The sequence below is a fragment of the Phascolarctos cinereus genome, unplaced genomic scaffold (assembly GCF_003287225.1).
Source record: "Phascolarctos cinereus isolate Bilbo 61053 unplaced genomic scaffold, phaCin_HiC Scaffold_2;HRSCAF=192, whole genome shotgun sequence".
In the NCBI taxonomy this organism is placed as follows: domain Eukaryota; kingdom Metazoa; phylum Chordata; class Mammalia; order Diprotodontia; family Phascolarctidae; genus Phascolarctos; species Phascolarctos cinereus.
The window spans coordinates 305,205,919-305,228,560 of NW_027555625.1; the positions used below are offsets into that span (position 1 = coordinate 305,205,919).

Below are 22,642 nucleotides of genomic sequence, written 5' to 3' on the forward strand. Positions count from 1 at the left end.
GCCTCAGTGTCCTTACCTGTAAAATGATATGGTTTGATTTAATAATCTCTGACGACCCTTTTAGCTTCAGGAGTCTATGACTCTATTTTCTGAATTTCCCTATCCAGTTTTGGCTGGAGAAATTGGCAGACAAATAGGATCTTAAGTTATAGTTAGCTTAAAATTCTACATTTGAATCTAGACTAGGACAGATGAATTTTATTTCAAAAACAAATTAAATATTCTTAGACATCTGCCACAATGGATTGAAAAACCTCAGCACTACTCAGTGCCTTCAGAGTCTTCAGCCTTTACAGAGGCGAGGAGCAATTTTGGCTGACCTGCCAAATGGCGATAAGTATTCCACTCAAGCAAAATTATATCTGAGCAAGATGTTTTTCAGTGTTTTCCTCGCCAGTGGCCTTTCTTTAACTAGGTAGGTTTTAATAGCAGGGAGTGTTGTGCAACATGCAATTATTTATAATGTTTTCTTCTTAGGCCGCTCTGCAGTTTCTCTTTTGAGTGGTTGATTGATCTGTACTATTAGTCATAACAGACCTAGGAAATAAATATGTGTGTGCTCATTTATATTAATTTTCAATAATACCTGAATAAGATTCATCAAGTTTTATATATTTCTTTAAAATGTAGTTTTGGAGGGTGTAGTGGATAGAGCTCTGGACTTGGAGTCAGGAGGATCTGAGTTCAAATCTGGTCTCAGACACTTGACACTTACTAACTGTGTGACACTGGGCAAGTCACTAAATCCTGATTGCCTCACCAAAAAAGCAAAAAAAAAAGCAAAAAATCTAGTAATAGAAGTATTATTGTCATTATTATTCTTGGCCTAAGGAGCCACAAGCTTAAAATAGAGCTGACATGTTTTTGAGAGTAATTCATTATGTCCAAAAGATTGACGAAAGGCATTCATTTAGTATTTATCTTGGTGGAAGGACCTGCTAAAATTGTTGGGGGGCAGCTAGATGGCTCCATGGATAGAGTGCTGAGCCTAAAGTCAGGAAGACCTGAGTTCAGATTTGACCTTGGGCACTCAGTAGCTTGTGATCCTGGGCAAGTCACTTAGCCTCTGTTTGCCTTAATCCATTAGAGAAAGAAATGGCAAACTACTCCAGTGTCTTTTCCAAGAAAACTGCTTTGGACAGTACTAATCCGGGGTCACAAAAAGTTGGACATGACTATGTTGACTGAACAAAAAAATTTCTGGAGAGACAAAGAAATACAAATGCATATACATCCAGTGCAACTTCTTACCTTGAGTATAGGTTTGGCAAAGTCCTAGATCTCTCTAATGTTGATTAATAATAATAATAACAACACTGTTTATAGATGCTTTTACTTACCAAGGGAAAGTTTGGAAAGTCTGACTCCTATTTATGAGCTCTGCCCCAAAGTGGAATGAGCTGCCTGGGGAAGTCAGCAGGTCTTCCTCTTTTGGTTTTCAAGTAGAGATTGAATGACTCCTCAGGGATGTTGTAGAAGGGATTCTCTTTCAGACATAGGGTGGACCAGATAATAACCTCTGGCGGCTCTTCCAATGCTGATATCCTTTGATTCAGCGAACTAGTTGACTCCTTTAACATGCCTCCTTCAACTCTTTAATGCATAGATTCATTCTAACCTCTGTGGAACATGCCTGTGTGTCTAGCATAGCTCTAAGCAATGTGGGAAATGACAACTGTACTATATAATAATAATATCAGGGGACATTTGGATAGTGCTTTTGGTTTACAAAGTCATTTTACATGTAAAGCTCACTTGAGCCTCATAATAGTGCTGTGAGGTAAACAGTGCAAGAATTATCTAATGATATAATATATGTAAAGCACTTGGTAAGACATGAGGTACTATGTAAGTATTAGTAGTTATTGTCCTCATTTTATAGTTGAGGAAATCGAAGCTTGAGAAGGAGGTTGTGAGTTATGTAAGGTCCATTGTTGGGTTGGGGTGACTGGATATTTATTTACAAATAGAATGGCTACAAGGTGAATATGAACAAGACAAAATAATGTTTGCACGAAGCAGCACAAAACAGAATAATCAGATATTTGCTAAGTATGCTTTGTATGCCATGTCATGTACATTGGATGGTTTTCAGAGAAGCAAGCACAGGACATAATCTGCACCCTCAAGAAGCTAATAGTTTAATTGGGGGGATAAGACATACACATGTTGAAAGATAACATCAAGTTGATATATATGTTACCCTTACTTTGTAGTTCTTTATGTGTCTTATCTCTGCTACATGCACCCCATAACTAGACTATAAGCTACTTGAGATCATGTTGTTTTTCTGGATCTGCTATACACCAAGTGCCAAAGATGGTGGGTGACCATGTATTCTTGAGTAAGTCACTTTACTCTCTGAGCCTGTTTCACAATCCATAAAAGAAGGATAACAGTACTTATACTACCTACCTCGCTGGATTTTTGTAGGTAGTGATAGACCTTGAAAACTGTCAAGCAGGTATAATAATATGAGAAATGATGGTCATTATCATCTTCCCAAGGACCTATGTAGAACAAGACCTTGCACACAGTAGGGACTCAATCAATACTGAAAGGAATTTTAAGCAGTAAGTTCTATGGGAGTTGAGTATTATATATAGTGTCTTGTCTATAGGAGGTGATTAATAAATATTGAATTGAATTGTGAAGAGGGAGGGATCACTTAGAGATGAGGTCATTGGGAAAGGCTTTATTAAATAGAGCAGAACATCTGCTGAACTTTGAAGATAGGACTCAGGCATGGATAATGATGAATGAAAAAGCATTTGTTAGGCACTTTCTATGTGCCAAGCATTGTACTAGGTCTTGGAGGTACAAACTAAATTGAATTGGGATTGTTCCTGCTCTTAAGGAGCTCTTGGCCCTCTGATGGGGAGAAACAAAAGAAAATTCAGCTGTTGGACAAATGGAAAGTCCTGAAATTCTCAAGATAGTGGCAGTAGCAAGGGGGCAGATAGGAAAGCTCAAGAGTCCTTAGGTTTAGTCAGGTAGGTTAGATGACAGCATCAGGGTTCTGTATTGTGTAGAGGCAGGGTAGGTGGTAAGGTCAGGAGGACCTTAGTAGGCAACAGTAGGGTAAATGGATAAGGCCTGTTGGGTTTCCTCACTGTAAGGAATAGAGTTTGTAACTTCTGTCTCATCTAAACTATGGGAGCAGTGAAATAACCCAGATGGGATCTGGATGGCCCAGTGAAGACAAGTGAAGAAGGCACCTTTAGTGTTGGCAAATCTTCATGCCTCCCAGGATCTCAGATGGATTCTGGAGTCGCCAAGGCCAGTGAGGAGACAAAGGCTTGGATGGAGTAGTTTGGCAGTGGAATAGAGAGTGTACATGTGTGTTGAAAAGACATAGTATAAAAATTGTTCTATGCCAGGTCCATTAGCAGGAAGTAGATGCCTAATATGGTATACTGTATCTAAGATTTCAGTAGACTAAATTTCCTAGAAATGGGGATAGGGGTGAGAGATTGGGGATAATGAGTGCATCCCATTGAATATTTTAGAAATGAAAAAAATGGCCCTTATTTTAAGAATCTGTGGTGTGGTGTCCCAAACAGAACTCAGCCTAACTGCCTACTTCTCTAATTATTTTGCTGTCTTAGTTCTTAATGGTCAAGAGTATTGCCAGAGCCTTCATGAAGGTCATTAAAATCCACAATATTATCATATATTCAGTGTGGCATTTTTCATTTGACAGCTAACCTATTCCTTTCCAGGAGAGTGACTGACACGTTTGGGGAGACTGAAAGTGGCACCTAGGATTAGGCATAGGAGTAGGTGCAGTGTGTTGCAGCAGCACATTTATCCAGTCTGGAGAGGTAGCATTCAGGGCCCACTTAGCATATCTGCTTGTCAGTCACTGCTGAAGGTGGTACAGCCAGAATGTAGTGCATCTTGAATAAGCAAGCCTGACTGGTTTGTAAAGTAAGTATTAATCTAAAGAACAGTTTACAACACGATAATTTTCCAAGTGCTAGGGCAGTCATAGTCACACTTTGTCCTGTAGGATTCGTTGCTTATACTGCTGGTTGCCTTGTAGTTCTGTAAGATGTCAGTGCATAAATCTGTAGCTACTTTCTTCTCAATTCTAAGGGAGGCCATGGAGGAGCTTTAGGATTCCCATCAGCCTTCTGGTTGAAGTTTTCTTGAAATGTCCTTTGAACTGTAGGGATTATAACCTTCAGAATATACAGAAGATAAAATATATTTCAGAACATTATTTTTTTTCTCCCCCCGAATTGTTAAAATTATTCTTGTTTAGAAAGTTTAATCCTTACGGACCTGGGGATGATTCATAAATGACGATTTTATGTGTATATTTATAGGTTCTGCAAACATTTTTATCCATGGCTCAGAGCAACATAATTCCCTTACTTCAGAAATTCATTTCCTGAGGAAGCAAAATCAAGCCCTCAACATGATGCTTGCAAAAGGTTCACGAGGTAAAAATTAGACATTTTTCCTAAAGAAGTAATTGGTGGTCATGGACACCAATGTTTCTCTTGTATGTTGAACCGTATCATTTTATGAGTGAAAAAAAAACCCACTGGTATCTGAAGATAAGTAAGATGCTGCTCTGAGTAAGGCACACTGCTGGTATTTGAACACTTGGCTGATTCAGAATTGACTTGCCTTTCTGAACTGGAAGTTTGGCTGAGTTTGGATTCTGCCCCTGATAGAACATGTAAATGTGAGAAGAGTTTTCCTCATTTGCAATTGATTTTTGTTTCCCTTGATCTTGGTGTTTCTGTGGATTGTGAGCTTAATGTAAATTAACAGTGTGTCATGGCAGTCCAGAATCTGTTATCTTAGGCTGCTTTAGCAGAGACGTAATGGGTAGAATGATGGAAGTGCTGTTGTGCTGTCTTCTGCCCTGGTCAAACCATATCTTCAGTGTGGTGTTCAGCTCGAGGGGCCATATTTTAGGTTTAGGTTTGCTAAATCTAAAGAAAAGACTTCCTAATGATCAGAGTTCTCCAAAAATAAAGTGAGGTGAATCAGGAGGTAGTGGGTTCCCCTTGACTTGAAGTCTTCAGGTGGAAGCTGGATGACTTTTTGTTATGGATGCTTTAGAGGGGATTCTTGTTTTGATTAAATGACTGCTAAGCTTACCTTCAACTGTGGGAGGCATGGTCACATATCCAGGAGAGATTCTTAGTCTTGTTCATGTGAATTAGGGGATAGTTCTTTGCTTACATGTCTCTTATCAAAAGAAAGCATCATTGTTTTTCAGCTCAGTTGTCTTAAATTCACTAAAGTGACTTTACCATGGTTGTCATAAGTGATCAGTACTCAGTTTATCTATAAAATAACAAGTGAGAGTTCCTTTGGTTTAGTGGGAAGAGCCAGGGACACTGAGCCAGGAGTCCTGGATTTGAATCCCATCACTGCCACTAATGAGATACATGATGGACTCTTTGGGCTTCTGTTTCCTCCTCTGTAAAATGACAGAATTGGTCTTGGGACCCTTGCAGCTTTTAAATAAATGTGTGTGTGCATACGTGTGCTCTCTCTCTCTCTCTCTCTCTCTGTCTGTCTGTCTGTCTGTCTGTCTGTCTCTCTCTCTCTCTCTCTCTCTCTCTCTCTCTCTCTCTCTCTCTCTCTCTGTCTCTGTCTCTCTCTCGCTCTCTCTCTGTCTCTCTCTCTCTCTCTCTCTGTCTCTCTCTCTCTCTCTCTTCTCTCTCTCTCTCTCTCTCTCTCTCTCTTTTCTCTCTTCTGTCTCCTCTCTCCTCTCTTCTCTCTGTGTCTCACAGTGAGTATCTGAAGAAGGAATCTTGATTAGGTACAGGTTAGGCTGGCTGAAATATTTTCTTAATTCTGAAATTTCTTTGCTTCTCTTGACTTCAGCTAGAGCTCTTCTTGATCTTTTCTGGCCACTGAGGTCATTAGTCTCAAGCAGAGCAGCTTTGCAAGTCTGAGCTCTGCTGTCTTTGCAAGTCCCAGGTTTTTAAGTGGACACCATTCTGATAGCTCTAACCCTTAGCTCTAGCATCTTTTTTCTTCTCTATCTTAAACGTCAAATCTCTTTCCTCCTTATTGAACTGGGTCCCTAGCCCTCTTAAAGGAATCACTCCAATTTAATCACTCTGGAGAAATGACCTATACCAAACTGGTGCAGTATTTGCAAGAAAGCAATTTGCATAGAATGCTTGACGTAGACTTTTTTTTGTAGTGCAAAGGAGTATTCAAGAAAGGGCTTGGCTACACAAAGAGTTTAGCTGATACTATTACACCCAAATAAAAAGAGGAAATCACATCATAAAGGTCTGACTCTTCAGTTTCCCCATTTGGCCTAAGACTCTTGAATGTTAAGAGTCACAGCTAAGAAGATATAAAGCAAGCTGACTTATTTACCTCTCAGCTTTCCACAATGAATTTTAAATGTAGATGAGATCAATAACTTGTTTAATTCATGATGGCTGCTCTAAATCACATGAGTTAGACCCCTGTTGTATTTCTTCTTACTGACTTGTTTCTGCCACCTTTAAGCAGGAGGACTTGCTGCTTTCCCTGTTCTACTCTTCTATTCTGGAAATAGACTTCTTCACCTCCCAGGGTCCTCTGAAATGATCGAAAAATCAACTTTTAGCTGATCTGGACTTTTTTTTATCTCGTTCTCACTTCTCTGAAGTAATTGGGCTTAAGACCTGTCTTTAGAACCCTGATCCAAGGAAACATTTGTGTTCCCTACCCTCTTTATTACTGAACAGCACCTTTAAGAAGTGAACTCCTTCCTTGCCACAGGGTATCCTTTATGATGATAATATATTGCATTTCTGTAATGGGTTATAGTTTGTGAAGTACTTTTCTTACAACCCTAAGGGAGGGCTAGTATTTTTTATTCCCATTTTACAGAGGAGGAAATTGAGACTAAATGATATAGATCACTGGAAAAGGTAATTTATTGACCACTATCCTCATGGCCTTTGAAGAGGAAGCAAGCCAGCAGTTGTCAATGTAACAGTCTTCTAGAGTTGTTTGGGGTAAGCAGGCTTTCTGATCTCCATAGCATTGTCTTTTTCATGTAGCTGACTCTTTTAGTATACAGTCCATGTTCTCCAAATTTCTACTCATCATTTGCTTGTGAAGACAAGAAAATGAGATTTGCATGGCCCATTATTTAATAGAAAATTAAAAAGACCAATTTATTCCAGTAAAATTGAATCTGTAGGTTCGATGCTGACAGATTTATCTAGCCAAAATGCAGAAGATAATTAGAATACTAAAATCCTAAAAACCAGATTAAATTTCTCTCTATTTTTGCTCTTGGAGTACTTAAACTTAAGTGCTGTATTTGGGTAATTAGGTTTAAAAACAAATGGTCCCCATTATAAATGATATTGCTTGTGTTTGTAGATAAACAAAAGGAAAATGAAAAATTACGAGAATCCCTCTCCAGGAAGACCGTGATCATTGAACACCTTCAGAGGGATTATGAATGTGTCAAGCAAGATAATGAAAGGTTGCAGAAACAAGTCAGTGAGAAGGAAAAAGACAACAGGCATCTGACTCACGCGATTTACAGCAGCCACCATGAATTAAACAGGTATCGATTTCATCTCCACTTAAATTTTCATTGTGCAAAATTTAGGGGTAAATAAGTCGGCTTCCTCTGTATGTTTGTAGCTGAGAGTCTTCTGTTCCATGGAGACCAGACCCTTCCCTGAGTTCTCTACATGTTACAGTTCTCATTTAATTCAGGGATAATTGTAGACATGTCTAAGTGGTCCCATGAAATGGTAATTTGCATGTATTTTATCCTTGTGTTAAAATAAGCCAAATTTAACCATCTTTTAATTTAATCTACACTGAACTTTATAGGATTCAGGCAGAAATGAAGGTTCAGCAACGACAGTACGCAGAGAATGCCAAATTATTGCAGTCACTCCGAGTTGAACTCAAGGTATATGAAAAGCTGGAAGAAGCAAACAGAAGACAGATAGGTATTTGGAGCTATGAGCTCATCTGATTTTAAATTAAACCAGGTCATATTGGAAGCCGTACTGAGATGAGAGCCCACATAAGAGAAGGATGGCACTAATACCTTTTGGCATGAGATGCTGTAATAAAGCACTCTGATGCTGGTATTTAACTGTCTCTTTTAGGTAGCAAAAGAATGTCTTAAATTATTAATTTTCATTGGCCTCGCATGGTGCAGTATTTCATTTATTGTGGTTTTGTTTGTATCACGGTACTATCACAGGGTACACTGTTTTTACCCATTCCTCTAAAAGATACTAAATTGTTGAAATCACTGTCTAAGCCCTGATTCCCTCAGTTTAAAATTTGAGGTGTTGGGAATTTCCTAGAAAACTTCTTCCAGTTGAAAGTTTGTCTTACAGAGAGTCATATCATAATTGTCATTTTCTCCTACAGTTGCTTTCCTTACCCTCTCTGCTGTGACTTTTATGCTATACGGTGTCCTAAAAAATGTCTCTTTTGATTCACTAATTCTAGCCCACATAGATTTTATTACTACTAGACATAATTTCAGATTTTGGTGGGCAATTTGCTAGCTTTTATGGCATAAGTGAAAATTAATTTTCAGCTCTTATTAAGTGTTTGCAATAGCAGCAATTATATCTGCCAATATTTTTGGTTTTAAGTCAAGCCATTATTTTAGCTACAACTGGTTGTTAGTAAAGAGGATGTACAGGTAGCTATGTTCTTAACTATTACTGTTCCTGGAAGACTGACCTTTTAATTAGGAAAGATAAGTTTTTTTTCACAAAATTTCACAGAACCTGGACAAGATATGTCGGAGGAATGCAGAAAAGAGCAAAACCATCTTCTGGACTTGCATGAACTTCTAACAGAGATACAGAATTTGAGGGTTCAACTGGAAAGAAGCATCGAGACAAATAATGCGCTGAGGAACAAGTTAGAGGAGCAGCTTTCAAAGGGAGAGGACACTGTAGCTACAGTGTCTCCTACAGTCACTCCCAAAAAAGAGTGGCAGCTTTGTCCAGGAAACAAAGGTAGGGCATCATTTTTTTTAACCCATTTTTTAACCTATGAATGTTTGGGTCTAGTACTGTCTCTGCCATAAACTAGCCACTTGACCTCGGGAAAGCCCCATTACTTCTCTGATTCTTTGTTCATTAAGAGAGTTTTATTAGATTGTGTCTTCAGACCCCATTGGGTTATAACATTCTCCATTCTAATATTTTATGTTCTAAGGTTCTTACTTTTTTTTAGTTCCAACACTCTATGTTCTAAGGTCTTTATTTTACTCTAACATCATATGACTCATTAAGGTAGATAATAGAGCCTAAGAAAAGCATACTGAATCTAGGCTTAATCTTGTCGCTCTGACTTTGATCAAGTCATTCTAATCTCTCTGACTCCATTTCTTCATTTTAGAAAATTTGATTTCCAGTGAAGTTGAGCTTGGTTGTGTGATCAAAGCAAACAGTATAAATAAAGAAACTTTTAATAATCCCTTTCACTTATTAAGCGCTTTACATTTTTAAAAGTCCTTTGCCTCTGTTACCTCTTTTGATCTTCACAATCACTTTGTGTTATTACCCATCATTTTACAAATGAAGACACAGAGGCCTAGGGAGATTAAGTGACTAGTCGATTAGAACCCTCTCCTGATTACCAGGCAGCTGCTTTTCTTACTGTATCATGTTTGGAGTAAAGAATAATTTTAGAACAGAATTGTACAAATAGGGGAAAGTCCCTTGACCTCTCTCAGACTGGGATTCCTTAGTGAACTGTGCCTTGGCCAAGGGCCCGAATCTCTCTGTATCAGGTTTAATCTTCATGTGCTCTCAGTTTTGCCCTTTGGAAGTTGGCTTTCATGCTTTCTGCTCTCGCTATTTGAATTGGAGCGCTGGCAGTAGTGGGTTTCAGAGTTTCCAACTGTTAGCTGTGAAATACTACAAATTTTGCATGTGATGGAAACTAGGTTAAGCTTCCATAAATTTGGTTTAGCCAAAGGCTATTTACTCAAACATCTGTATATCAAGGGCAGCATTTGCTATAGTTGCCACTGTGTTTCCCAAGAACAATCAGTGAACACACTATGTAATCCATTTCTAGCCTTATGTCCTGGAGGCATATTTTATCTTTATTTGCATCACTGTCAGACAGTAATGGTGGAGCCATTCCAATTGGAGAGAAGTTTAGTAAATTGTTCACACACATACTGGGCCTATAGTACCCAACACACAGCTTTGTAGATTCCACATCAAACCCAGGGTTATATTCTTATGCCACTTAGTTGTCCTCTGTTATATGACAGGAGCTTTAAACTCAGATCTTATCTAGAGAAAGGCACCTTCTTAGCACTGCAGTTTTCTTGAACCAATATTAAGAATGGGAAGGGTTGGGCCACAGAATGTTAAAGGTGGCAGGAACCTTAGAACATGGAACACAATGTTAGAATATAGAATGTTAGAACTGAAAGAAAATCTAGAACACAACACTCCTAGAAAATAGCAGGCTAGTATTAGAAAGACAGTAGAGATCCTTTGTCTAACTTTTTTTTTTCCATAGAAGTACCTGAAGCCTAGAGTTAAATGGCCAGCTTTGTTATGCATTATTTGATTTTCATAGCAATCTTGGGAGGTAGATAGGACACATTATTTTCTCTTTTTCAAATGGCAAAATAAATTGAGAGAAGTAAGGTGATTTATTGAAGGTTGTATGACTGGTAATTGGTAGGGCAGGGTCGTCTTCTCTTTCTTATTAAAAGCTTTAGAGTTTTTTTTCTTGTTTTTGTTTTTGGGCAACACAGCCACTCACTATTTCACAGATCCCTTGATTATGACAGAGTCAGTTTAAGCAAAACTCACCCACACAGAGACTTATTTGTGACATTCTGAACACCTCAGTCTCCGTCTTCTATGAGGGAGGCAAGTGTATTTTGTCATTTGTCCTCTGGAACCAAGATTGGCTATTCCATTTAATAGGAGTTCAGAACCCTTTTAGTGTTGATTTAATTTATGCTTTTGTAGTCATTGTGCATTTTCTTCTTGTTCTGCTTTCCTCACTCTGCATTAGTTCATATAAGTCTTCTATGTTTTTCTCAATTCTTCATATTCATTTATTATGGCATAGTAATTTTCCATTATAGTCAGACAACATAATTAGTTTATCCACTTCTCAGTCAATGGGCATCTGCTTTGTTTTCTTTTCTTTTCTTTCTTTCTTTCTTTCTTTCTTTCTTTCTTTCTTTCTTTCTTTCTTTCTTTCTTTCTTTCTTTCTTTCTTTCTTTCTTTTTTTAATATCACAGTAAGTGCTGCTATGAGTATCTTGGTATCTATAAATATTAGATGAGTTGCTGGATCTGAATTGGCAGAAGGAAACCTGAGGCCTTGCAGACTACTTCCTTTTCCCACTCTTTACAATGAAATTAGAGTTCTGGACCAAAAAAATAAACCTCAGTCATTTTAATTTGGTTTTATTTTAATGATTTGGAGCATTTTTTAATGGTTGTTGTTAGTTTACATTTCTTTTTTTAAGCTGTTGGTATTACTTGACAACTTTGATGAATGGCTCTTTGGCCTTATAACTTTGTCTCAGTTCCCAGTATATCTTAGCTGTGAGGCTTTTATCAAAGATATTTCATGTAAAGATTTTATTTCTCCTACAGTTTCTCTTCTAGCTGTTTTCATTTTAGTTGTGCAAAAGCTTTTAAATTTTATACAAAATATTCCCAAAAACTTATTGCAGTTTTAAGCAATTAAAGCTTAAGACTGCACTAAGACTTTTGGCATACCTTGTATTTCATTATACGAGTAGTCTTTTTTTTTTTTTGGTCTTTTCTGATTAGAATTATGTATTCCTTTTTAGTTTGTGAATTCTTACCCAACCATATTTCTGAAAAGCACTTCCTTCTGTTCTCTTATAATTTTATTTTTTTGTGAAGTGACCTTTTATTTTTAGATTGCTCATCCATTTGGAGTATTATGCTGGTGTGTGGTATAAGATGTTGGCCTAAAGCTGTTTTCTGTCAGTCTACTTTCTAGTCTTCAGGGGATCATAGGTTTAGAGTTAGAAGGAATCTTAGAAGCCATCAAGTCCAAACCTTCATTTTACCGATGAAGAAACTGAGGCCCAGAGAGGTTAAATGACGTGCCCAGGGTCACACAACTAGTAAGTGTCTGAAGTGGGATTTGAACCCAGATCTTCTGACTCCAAATATAGTACTGCTTTCCATTGTACTGTGCTGGCGCTCAGTAATTCTTGTGGAATCAAGAAACTTTGTGACTTCTTGTTGGGCTATTCTGTTAGTTTGTTTCTATAGATCTTACTCATTTGGTCCTAAAATGCCTTCTCTTCTCATCCCTCTGCCTCTTCTCAAGGCTGAGTTAACCATTTTTGGAATCAGAGGTATTGATAAGCAGAACTTTTGATTCTTTCCTGCCTGTTTGCCTTTAAACAAGTTACTTCTTTGTCAGTCTCAGTATCCTCATCTGTAAAAATGAGAGGGGTATTTGTGAGATGATTGGTGAGCTCCTATATGTGATCATGAGGAAAATATCACCTACTTTTCAGTTTTGCTAAGGCCTGGATTTAGGCTTTACTAGTGAGAAATTTATTAAGAATATCTTTAAAAACCAATGTGACTAAGGTATCCTCCTTCTAAAACATGGAAGTAAAATTTGAGCAACTGTGGATTAGAATAATAGTATTGTCAGGCAGAGTGTTTCTTCTTTTAGAGATATTTTTGAGATCCATATTTAAGTATGCTGCTTTTTAAAGATCAAATTTAAAGGCAACTGACTGCCCAGCCTTCTCAACAGCTGCCATGTGTTTTCCAAAAAAGCAAATGACTTCTTTAAAAGGCTGGCACCATGTAATTCTGACATCTTAGTAAGGCTATTCAACTGGGGCAGTATAGCTCATTTTTAAAATTTTCTAATCAATCAGTCCTTCCACTCCTGAGCTAGAGTGGAAAGGGTGGGTGGCATCATACTAGGAGGCAGAATATTTGGGTTACAGATCCAAATTCTGCTACTTCATGGCTATCTACCTTCGTGCAAGTCATTTTACTTTTCTAGTCCTTAGTGTTTTCATCTTTAAAATGGGAATGAGAATAATGATCCCTATTTCCTAGAGTTGTTAGGAAGAACAAATGGATCAATGGCCTCTTCTCAGGCCTCCTCCTTGACATTTCTATAGCATTTGACACTGTGGATCATTATCTCCTCTGGAACACAGTCTTCTCATAGGTTCTTGTGTCTCTACTCTCTCTTAGTTTCATCCTACCTGTCTGACCCCTTTTGAATCTCCTTTGCTGAATCTTCATCCAGGTTATGCCTATTAATTATGGTATGCCCTAAAGCTCTTTCCGGGGTTCTCTTCTCTCTCTCTCCTCTATACTGTATTGCTTGGTAACCATATTAGTTTCCATGGGTTCATTTACCATGCAGAGGAATCTCAGATCTAAATATTCAGCCCTAATCTCTCTTCTAAGCTCTAGTCCCACATCAGTAAATACCTTTTGAACATCTAGAACTGGTTGTTCTGTAAGCTTATCAAATGAAACATGTCCAAAACAGACATCATTAATTTTCCTTCCAAATCTTTCCCTCTGTCAAACTTTCCTGTTATTGTTAGGGGTGCTACCATCCACACAAGCTTGCAGCCTTGGTCTCCTTATTCTCATTGAACCCACATATCCAGTGTGTTGCTAAATCTTGTTGTGTCTAACTTTGCAAAATCTTTTGTGTATGCCCCCTTCTTTCTGCTGACATAGCTATCACTCTAATGGTGACTCCTAATTACTTCTCGCCTGGACTATTGAAATAGCTTTTTAATTGGTCACCCCACTTCAAGTCTCTTCACTCTATATTTCTTACCTAGCTGCCAAAATGATTTTCTTTTAAAATGATTTTTTTTTCAAATAACAAACAGCAGTTCTCCTTTTTAGCTCTCTCTTTCTTTCAGACCCTTATAACAGATATGCACAGTCAAGCAAAACAAGTTCTCTTATTGGCCATGTCCAAAAATATATATATATTTCATTTTGCTTCTTGATTTCATCACATCTTTGTCAGGAAATGGGTAGCATGTTTCATAACAGATCTTCTGGGGTCATGCTTTATCATTGTGCTGATCAGAATTTTTAAGACTTTTAAAGTTGTTTGCCTTTCCAGGATTGTTGTTATTGTATATGTTGTTTTCCTGATTCTTCTGCTCACTTCACTTTGCATTAGGTCATACACTTCTTTCCAAGTTTCTCTGAAACTACCTCTTTCATCATTTCTTGTGGCACAGTAGTATTCATTACATTCATATGCATAATTTATTCACCTATTTCCCAGCTGGTAAACACTCCCGTAGTTTTCAGTTCTTTACTATAAAAATGAGCTGGCATAACTATTTTTGTACACATAGGTACTTTTCCTCTTTTATCTCTTTGTGGTGTAGGCCTAGCAATGGTACTGTCGGGCCAAAGGACATGCAAAGTTTGGTAACTTTTTGGGCATGGTTCCAGACTGTTTTCCAGAATGGCTGGACTAGTTCGTAGCTCCTTAAACAGTATGTTGATATGCCTGTTCCCTTCAGCATTTGTCAAAGCAGTTATCCTAAATCAGGTTTGACCATGTGCTTTAGGATATTCCATAAATTCCAGTGGCTTCCTGTTATCTCTAGATGTGGCTGCTGCCTTCCTACTTTCCTAGTCTTACTCCTTAGACACTACTGTATGTTAGACCCAGCACACAGTATACTTGCTAGTCCCCACACAGGATATTCCATCGCTGGTATTCATGCTTTTTCAAGGGTTGTCTTTTCTTCCTGGAATGCTTTCCTTCCTCTTCCCTGTCTCCTAGTTAGCCTGGGATCCTTCAAAACTCAGCTCAAATCCTTCCTGCTTTCGGGCCTTTCCCTGTTGCCTTATTGTTAGTGCATTCCATTTGAGATTGCTTTGCATATGCTTTACATATATTTTGTATATTACTGGTTATTGTCATGTTTGTCTCTATCTTCAGAATATGAGCTCCTTGAGAGCAAGGACAGGTTTTGTTTTCCTTTATTCCTAGTGCTTAGCAGTGTCTCACACACACACAGTAAGCACTTAAATTCTTGCTTATGAAAACTGCACTGTAAACTCGAAAGCCCAATATAAATGTTAAGTATTAGATTAAGTATTCGCACTTAAGTCTTACAGGTGGCTTGTTGGGATCAAAATGTCATCTTTGAATTTGTTTGTTTTCCCTCTTATTTTGGGCTTCACAGAAGACAAGGAACAATGTGAGCTGTCAGATCATAGTTTGGCACTGCTGCCAAAATCAGGTACTTCCCTAATTCACACATTTGTTGAGCACTTATTATGTTCAGGACCCTGTTTTAGGGAATATACACAGATGAATAATACACACTTCCTTCCCTCAAGGAGCCAATAGCCTAGTAGGGAAAATAAGATTTGTACACAAATAATTAAGGGCAGCTAGGTGGCACAGTGGACAGAGTACCAGGCCTGAATTTAGAAAGACTTATTTTCCTGAGTTCAAATCTGGCCTCAGACTCTTACTAGCTGTGCGACCCTGGGCAAGTCATTTAACCCTGTTTGCCTCAGTTCTTCATCTGTAAAATGAGTTGGAGAAGGAAATGGCAAACTGCTCTAGTATCTTTGTCAAGAAAACCCCAAATGGGGTCATGAAGAGTTGGACATGGCTGAAAAAATGACTAAAGAATAACAGCATAAATAATTATAAATACAAGGCAGAATAATAAATGTTGTGGGGATTGAGAAGAGAATGGTAGCACATTTAGCTGGAAAATCAAGAAGAACTTCATGGAGTTAGGTTCTGTTAGAGCCTGGTAGGATGTCAGCTAATGGACACAGGGAAAGGGAGTCATCCTAGAGAAATAGTATAATCAGAAGTTGAAAAGCACTGGGTTTTTTCATGTTCTGGTGGGAAACAAGCAAATCCTAAATCTCAGAATACCCAGAATTCCCTTTTTGCTCTAGGAGGTTAAAAGTGCTAGGTAAAGTCGTTGGCAAAAAATGTACACCTTCCTGAAGGCAAGATATTATAATAAACATTTCCCTATTTCAGAAAAGCCACAAGTGTCTTCTGGAGGGGATGTGGACAACTCTTCATGCTGTAGCAGCAGCTCAGCACACAGTATACAGTGCATTCCCCGTCTAGTTCCTGGGCATCGAATGTGGGCCAACAAGAGTGGACGTCACATTCTGGGGCTGATTGAGGATTATAATGCTTTACGTAAGCAAATTAGTGAAGGCCAGAAGCTACTTTCAGAAATGGAAGTTCATCTTCAAGCCATTTCTGGCCCCAAGAACCAGGAAGCTGGATTAAAGGTAAAAAAAAAAAATTAGATATGCTGGAGGGGAAAAAAAAACCCAACGCTCATTTGGTTAGATTTAGAACATTTATGGATTCTATATGAAATACCTAAGAAATCATAGTCACTGGCTCAGGATCAAAGTCTGATGCTAGATATGTGTAGACTTCCTTTTGAAATCTGTACACCAAATTACAGTAATCCTTTTTAACAGTACTCAAATGATTTGCCTTTTTAGCCATTGTGTTTATTGAATAGAACCTCATTGCATCAGACTGAATTTTTCTCCTCAAATCACCACAAACATTGCTCTGTGGCCTTAAAATCTTAATCTCTTCTGTTTCTTATTTCTTCTCTTGTAAGATGGGGTCAGTCCTGTTTGCCTCCAAGGGAGAAGTACATATGCCAGACGCATACTATGTAACTTGTGTTTCTGGAAGACAGACCCAGTATAAACCAGCCTTGCAGATAGATTAAAAACAAAACCTCTTAAGTGTTTACTGTGCTAACTGGAGGTGATAGACTTAATCTGTCTTTGTACAGCACTACTTCTAGCTTTACATTTTTGGTTGATGTTAGCAAATGATTTTTGTTGCTCATAATATAGGTTCTCAAGGGCTCTGGGCTAGTATTAATTTGCCTAGGTGATATAAATAGAGGCTGTTTCCTAAGGTTATAATATAATGCTTCAGTAGCTTAGTGATTTTTTTTTTTTGCCTGCCTGTTCTCTGGGTATGCAAGCCCATTCAATGACTTGCTTACCAAAACCCCCTTAAGAGAAGTTGCACTATCTTACTTGTTTTTATTTTGAGTATTCATAGCACTTAACAGTTTTTGAAACACCTTTCCATGAATTTGTGCAAATCTAGACAGGTTCATATGATTTAGATGTAGAAAGGACATTAGAGATAATCTGGTCTAAATCTGTCACTTTTATGGATGAGAAAACTGAGGCGGAGTGGAAATAAATTGCCCAAGATCATATATAGGTATTAAGTAGCCAAGCCAGGATTTGAACCCATTTTTTAAATCTCTAAATCCATTGCCTTTTCTTCCATAATCTACTGCTTCCCCATTTTATAGATGAAAAAAACAGGCCTAAAGAGGGGAAATGACTCACTTCACACAGTGAAAAGGCAGGACTTAAAGCCACTCATTTTCAGTTGGCAGAAGGCATCTGGTTAACAAGACCTGTCCTGCTAGTGCAGGAGGGCTTCCCTGTGTGTCTTTTGCTGTCTCTTGAGCCTATTCACATTGAGGCCATTTTTTTTCCTGTTCTTGTCAGCAGAAGGAAATATATTTTATGGGTCCCTGATAGTCATTCCAGTATTAAATAAAACAGTTTAAAAGGGTCTGCTAAAGGAGGATACATCTACATTGCTTAAATTGATGTCTGGCATCATTTGACTTTCAAATTGCCTGCCATGAAATGCAAATGAAGAAGGCAAGTCTTGCCAAGCATTTTCCTCATGTCCTAGTAAATACAGTAAATGCAACCAGTTATTAATCACAATTATTGATTTGGTTTAAATCCCCCCAAATTCTTCTATAATGTATAATTCAGTAGTCTTTAAAACCCATAAATTAGGGAGCTTCTCCTGGCTCTATACTGTTCTTCATCATATTAAACAGGGATATCACAGCACAAGGATTTATACCACTAATTAAAGCTTACGTTTTCATAATCTTTTCAGGACAAAATATAACATGTTTCTAATCCTACAATATAGGTTCCAGACCAGGCACCTCTGAATGGTTTTTCTGACAGCGTTAACACAGCACGGCAGATATTAGAAGAGGCAGCTCGTTTATTGAAGCTTCTCTGGAGAGTTTCCCTTCCCATAAATGGCCACTGCCCTGTTCACTCTAATCAGGTATGAAATTTTATGCAGTGACAAAGACATACATTTTTAAAGAGGAAAGTGTCTCTTTTGAAAATAAGTTGGTCATCTGTGAAAATGCTTGCAGGGACTGAGCTCTGGTCAAGTTTCAGACTCGCTTGGTGAATAACAGATAAGGCAGAGATCCCTATATTCATTTGTTCAACTCTTTGCTAAGCACCATTAATATTAGGCTTTTGAGAGTGTACAGAGAAATAAAAGGCATTCTCTGTTGTCAAGCAGTTTCCCCTCTAGGGGCCATTAGGCATGTGCACAAATAAGTGTTGTACAGGGCAGTATATTTTAAATAGTAGAAACAAAAAGTACTTGTTTCTGGTGTGGTTTCAGGGAGGAGGCACTAAGCTAAGTCTTAAAGGATGGCTAAAATTCAAATAGGTGGGAATAGTAGGGCATCCTTAATATTTCTCATGTTCTCTTTACTACTCACTTGCCAGCCAGCTTTGTCCAGGGATTCTTCATAATGGTTAACAGTGGGCCCCTTCCCATAGGAGAACATAATTATCCTTTAGAATGTCAACCTGAAGGGTTGTCCCTAAGAAAATCTTCCTGTGACATTTAAGACTCCCCGTAATTTGCCCACAGCCTACTTTCCAGCTTTACCTCCAACTTCCAAAGTCGTTATCTTCAGGCACATCGGTCTACACTTTCTCCTTTGGACATATCCCCTCTCCTACCCTCATCAGACCTCTTCTGATGGACACCTGTAGTTCCTTCTTGTACAGACTATCCTGCAGAGCACCTGTCTTAGAGGTAGTACTAGGCACACATTGGTGATTAAGGATTATTTGTGGCATCGTGTGGTGTGGACCATCCATACGATGCAAGTAGTAGTGTTGATGGAAGGCCTGTATTGCTCGTTTAGTACTTATTTGCTGCCTGTGGTTATCTGTTCATGTATATCTACCCTCTGTCCCTCTGAAAGCATAGACCGTATCTGAGTCATCTTTGTGGTACACATACTAGGTATTCAGTAAATACGTGTTTAATTGAGTGATTTTTCCATTAAATCTGTCATCTGTGGATTTATCAGTCCTGTGATCTGTTTACATACTCATCTTGTATCATCTTTTTCCATAATGAGTTATTTACTACTCATTCTGTGAAGTGGGATCTCCTTTTATTCATTTAAAATTTTAACTTTCTTACATTTTAAGGGGACTCTTTGGCTACACTGGAATTTGACAAACAAATACATGGTTGCTGTAATCCTAGGCCTTTAGCCTGTTCTTATCATATTAGAGTCCTAGTTCTTTTAGTGTATCTTCCTTTTGTATCCTGTCCTCTCTGTAATACTGTTGACCATTTGAGTTACCCTTCTCTGTATTTTTTTTCTTTTCTATTCTGCTTTTTTTGTTTAGAATACACAGAAAATATGGTCCTAGTGTTGTTGGGTGGGATGACCTAGTACCTTAGATGGTAGATCCCTCCTTTTGTTGGACAATTTTAATCCCCACACTTTAAAAAAAGGAAGCTTCCTGAAGGAGGGGAGCATTAACATGAGGAAGAAGTAAATAGCTATCAGCTTTGTTGTTGTGAAAGATTTTGTTAGTCTTCTTTCTCAGGTTTTTGGATCTAGCCAAATTCTAGACAGAGAAGAATTTTGCCATGTTCGTAAACTTTTAGTGTAAAAATCTTTGGCTATCCCTCATACTTCTAAAATGTAGCAAAAACTGTAGTGAAGAAGATAGTTTTTCAAGGTGAGAGTTATCTATGGAGCCTTTAGCCATTCCTGCTGTGGTCTTGAGATTTCCCTAATGTCTTTGGAATCCCTTTCAAGGAAATATGAACTCTTTGAATTCAGGGCAGTACATAAGTGAGACTGTCTCCTCTCACAGTGCAGTTGTGTCCTTCAACAGAAGCAAAGCAGCCCATATTTTAAGTGGGTAGGGATGGACCTTAGGATCACCTTACAATAAACATCTTATCTCCATCCTTTCAAAGCTCTGCAAGGTACTTTGTGTGATAGTGAGCCACTGAGGGATTAACCTGTAATATTTCTTTGGAACTTTTAGACAGCAGCTTGCTTCTAACTTACATTTTTTGAAACCTCATAAAATATCGGTTTCTAGACTGATTATGAAGGAAAAAATAATTCTTCAAATCCTCCTACCTTTAATGATTTATTTACTGTTCTCTTAAAGAATGTATATTTAATTTCTTCAAAAAAAGCTGTTTCTGTCATAAATAAGATCAGAGCATTCTAGGTTTGGAAGGAACTAGAGAGAGCACCCCCCAACTTCAATGAACAAATTCATTTAAAGCATTTTGCTTAGATGCCTCCTTCCTTTCTCCTGGCCTCCACCCTTCCGACCCTTGGTGGGGAGGAGGGGGGCGGGGTGGAGTTTCACAGTCTGGCATTCCCAGCCATTGAACTTTTCATTTTCATCTCCTGGGAGCATAGTTTCCATGGACCATTGATATTTTTCTATACTTAGTGAAGATACCACTCACCATGAATCTACAGCCCCATTGGTCTTTAATTATTCCTTGTAGGTATCATTTTTAATTCTAACATAATCTCTCCATTTTTCTTCCCTAGATGGGAAACCATTTGCAAATAAGAAAACTCTTTGTGCTTCATACTATAGGATCTTGGCATACTTAGACCCCATACTTTATATTAAATTGACTTCTAATAGTAATGTTAGAAGGGAGGAAATACTGAGGGAACACTGGCTAAAAATGTGAAGAGCTCTGGCTTGCACATTGAGTCCAATGCCCTCTTTGAATAGAGGAGGATCCTGAAGCTTGAGGGGTAAAGTGACTTGCCTGGGGCCACACATTTAGTTAATGATGAAGGCAGGAGCAGAACAAAAGTCTTTTTTTGATCCCAGTGCTGTCTATACATGATAACTACTCTTATAGCCCACTGTGCAGCATAAAGCAGTCACAGATTTTAGTTTTCTTAAGAAACCTGAATATTTTTTTTTTGGACTGTGTAATGTTACATCCAAATATAACTAATTAGGTCTTTGTTCTTGGTGCATCTTAATCTTTATTTTCATGTGGCAAAATCATCCTTAGGATTGTGGAGGACTGCCTAAAATCCAATTCAGAACACAGCCCATATTTCAAACTTTGGGTGCCAGACAGGTACCTGCTTCTACAAGGAGAAGTTGTGTCCCCATTGAATAGGCCCCATGTTGGAATATTGACTTTGAATGTCCTGGGCCATCATTCATAAATGGATACCATCTGAAAAGGTAGCCAGGATGGTCACTTCCCTGTGCTGTGTTCAGCCTTGGGAACCACAGAAGTGATCTGATAAGGACATTCAGAGGTTAATGTGAAAATCATGCTAGATAAGGAACTCATGTTGTCATGAGGAGGGCCAAAAAAGGATAATTGCTATTGTAGTTAATACTCCTCATCAGATATCTTGCGCCATGCTGATGTTAACAGACCATTGGACCCCCAAAAAGAGGCCAACATCAGTATGTCTTTATTTCCTCTCTAGATTGCTGAAATGAAAGCTGAAATCACCCGACTGCGCAAGAAAATTTCTGAGCAAGAGAAGAAGCTGTACAGTACAGCTAGACATTTACAGCTGAGGAAACACGAGGAAAAAGTTATCTTTGATCAACGTATGTAAAAGTTTACACTCAGATTTGTGGTCTTTTCTGTTTATGTACTGTGTCTGTTCTGTGTACTTTGGGGCTTGCTGTTTTTGACTCCCGCTTTTGTTGAAATTCTATGAAGGCCTTTTAATCATCAAATCTTATACATCATGGTATTTGTAAAAGATTAGGTGCCATGTCAGTGGCGTTTATTATATTCATTCCTGTTGTCAGCACAATGGCCTCCTCTTGAAGCTGCTCCGAATTAACTGTGCCATTTCCCCTATCTTAGGGGAGTGCTGACTAAGGCATCTCTTTCCCCCACCCCCCCAACATTCCCCTCAGGCCATTATTTCAGCATTTTTCTCTGTTAGAGGTGTGATCCTGCCTCAAGCCTGAGTCCTGATAAAGCTGAAAGTTTCTGGGCCATTTCTGAGGAGCAGAGAGCTAAGTTTTTTTTGCTGAGTAGGAGTATACCTTGGCTGCCTCTGGGAAGCTGGATAAAAAGAACAGTCCATGAGCCTGGCAGGATTTGAAGCAGAAAAGGGGGAAGTTTGTAAAATGCCCAATTGTCAGTGACCCTTGTGAATATAAACATCAAGCAGAACTTCTTGGAGCAACCTGAGCCAGTCATTTTAGGCTAATGGGACAGTATATCTACAAGGACTCTGCATTTCTGCAATCTTTTCTAATCTGTTGTTTCAAGAACACCAGTGTAGACAAGCAGGTTTAGTGACTGGCACACAGCTCATTAAAGACTAGAATATAGGACTCATGTTTACTAGTCTACTGCTTTTTCCCTGAAGCCATATTGTAGTTCATGCAAATAATCTGTCTAAATGATCCAAGCCAGAATCTCTTCATCAGCTGCAAAATAGCTGGAAGGAACCTTAGAAATTTTCTAGTCAAAC

The 22,642-nt window shown here is 38.4% G+C and overlaps 1 protein-coding gene across 10 annotated transcripts in view; it reads left to right on the forward strand.

Annotated features, from left to right (window-relative positions):
• The window catches only part of CDK5RAP2 (CDK5 regulatory subunit associated protein 2), a 151,457-nt gene that overhangs the window by 125,333 nt on the left and 3,482 nt on the right, over nucleotides 1-22,642 (forward strand). For 8 of the 10 annotated variants that reach the window (XM_078150175.1, XM_020990595.2, XM_078150180.1 and 5 more), the window contains 8 exons: nucleotides 4,332-4,448; nucleotides 7,363-7,552; nucleotides 7,828-7,949; nucleotides 8,748-8,984; nucleotides 15,203-15,259; nucleotides 16,027-16,289; nucleotides 18,004-18,147; nucleotides 21,632-21,758. In XM_078150175.1, the coding sequence (XP_078006301.1) occupies nucleotides 4,332-4,448; nucleotides 7,363-7,552; nucleotides 7,828-7,949; nucleotides 8,748-8,984; nucleotides 15,203-15,259; nucleotides 16,027-16,289; nucleotides 18,004-18,147; nucleotides 21,632-21,758 (1,257 nt within the window). The remainder of the gene's footprint in view (nucleotides 1-4,331; nucleotides 4,449-7,362; nucleotides 7,553-7,827; nucleotides 7,950-8,747; nucleotides 8,985-15,202; nucleotides 15,260-16,026; nucleotides 16,290-18,003; nucleotides 18,148-21,631; nucleotides 21,759-22,642) is intronic. The other 2 variants (XM_078150176.1, XM_078150173.1) reach the window with 2 other exon arrangements.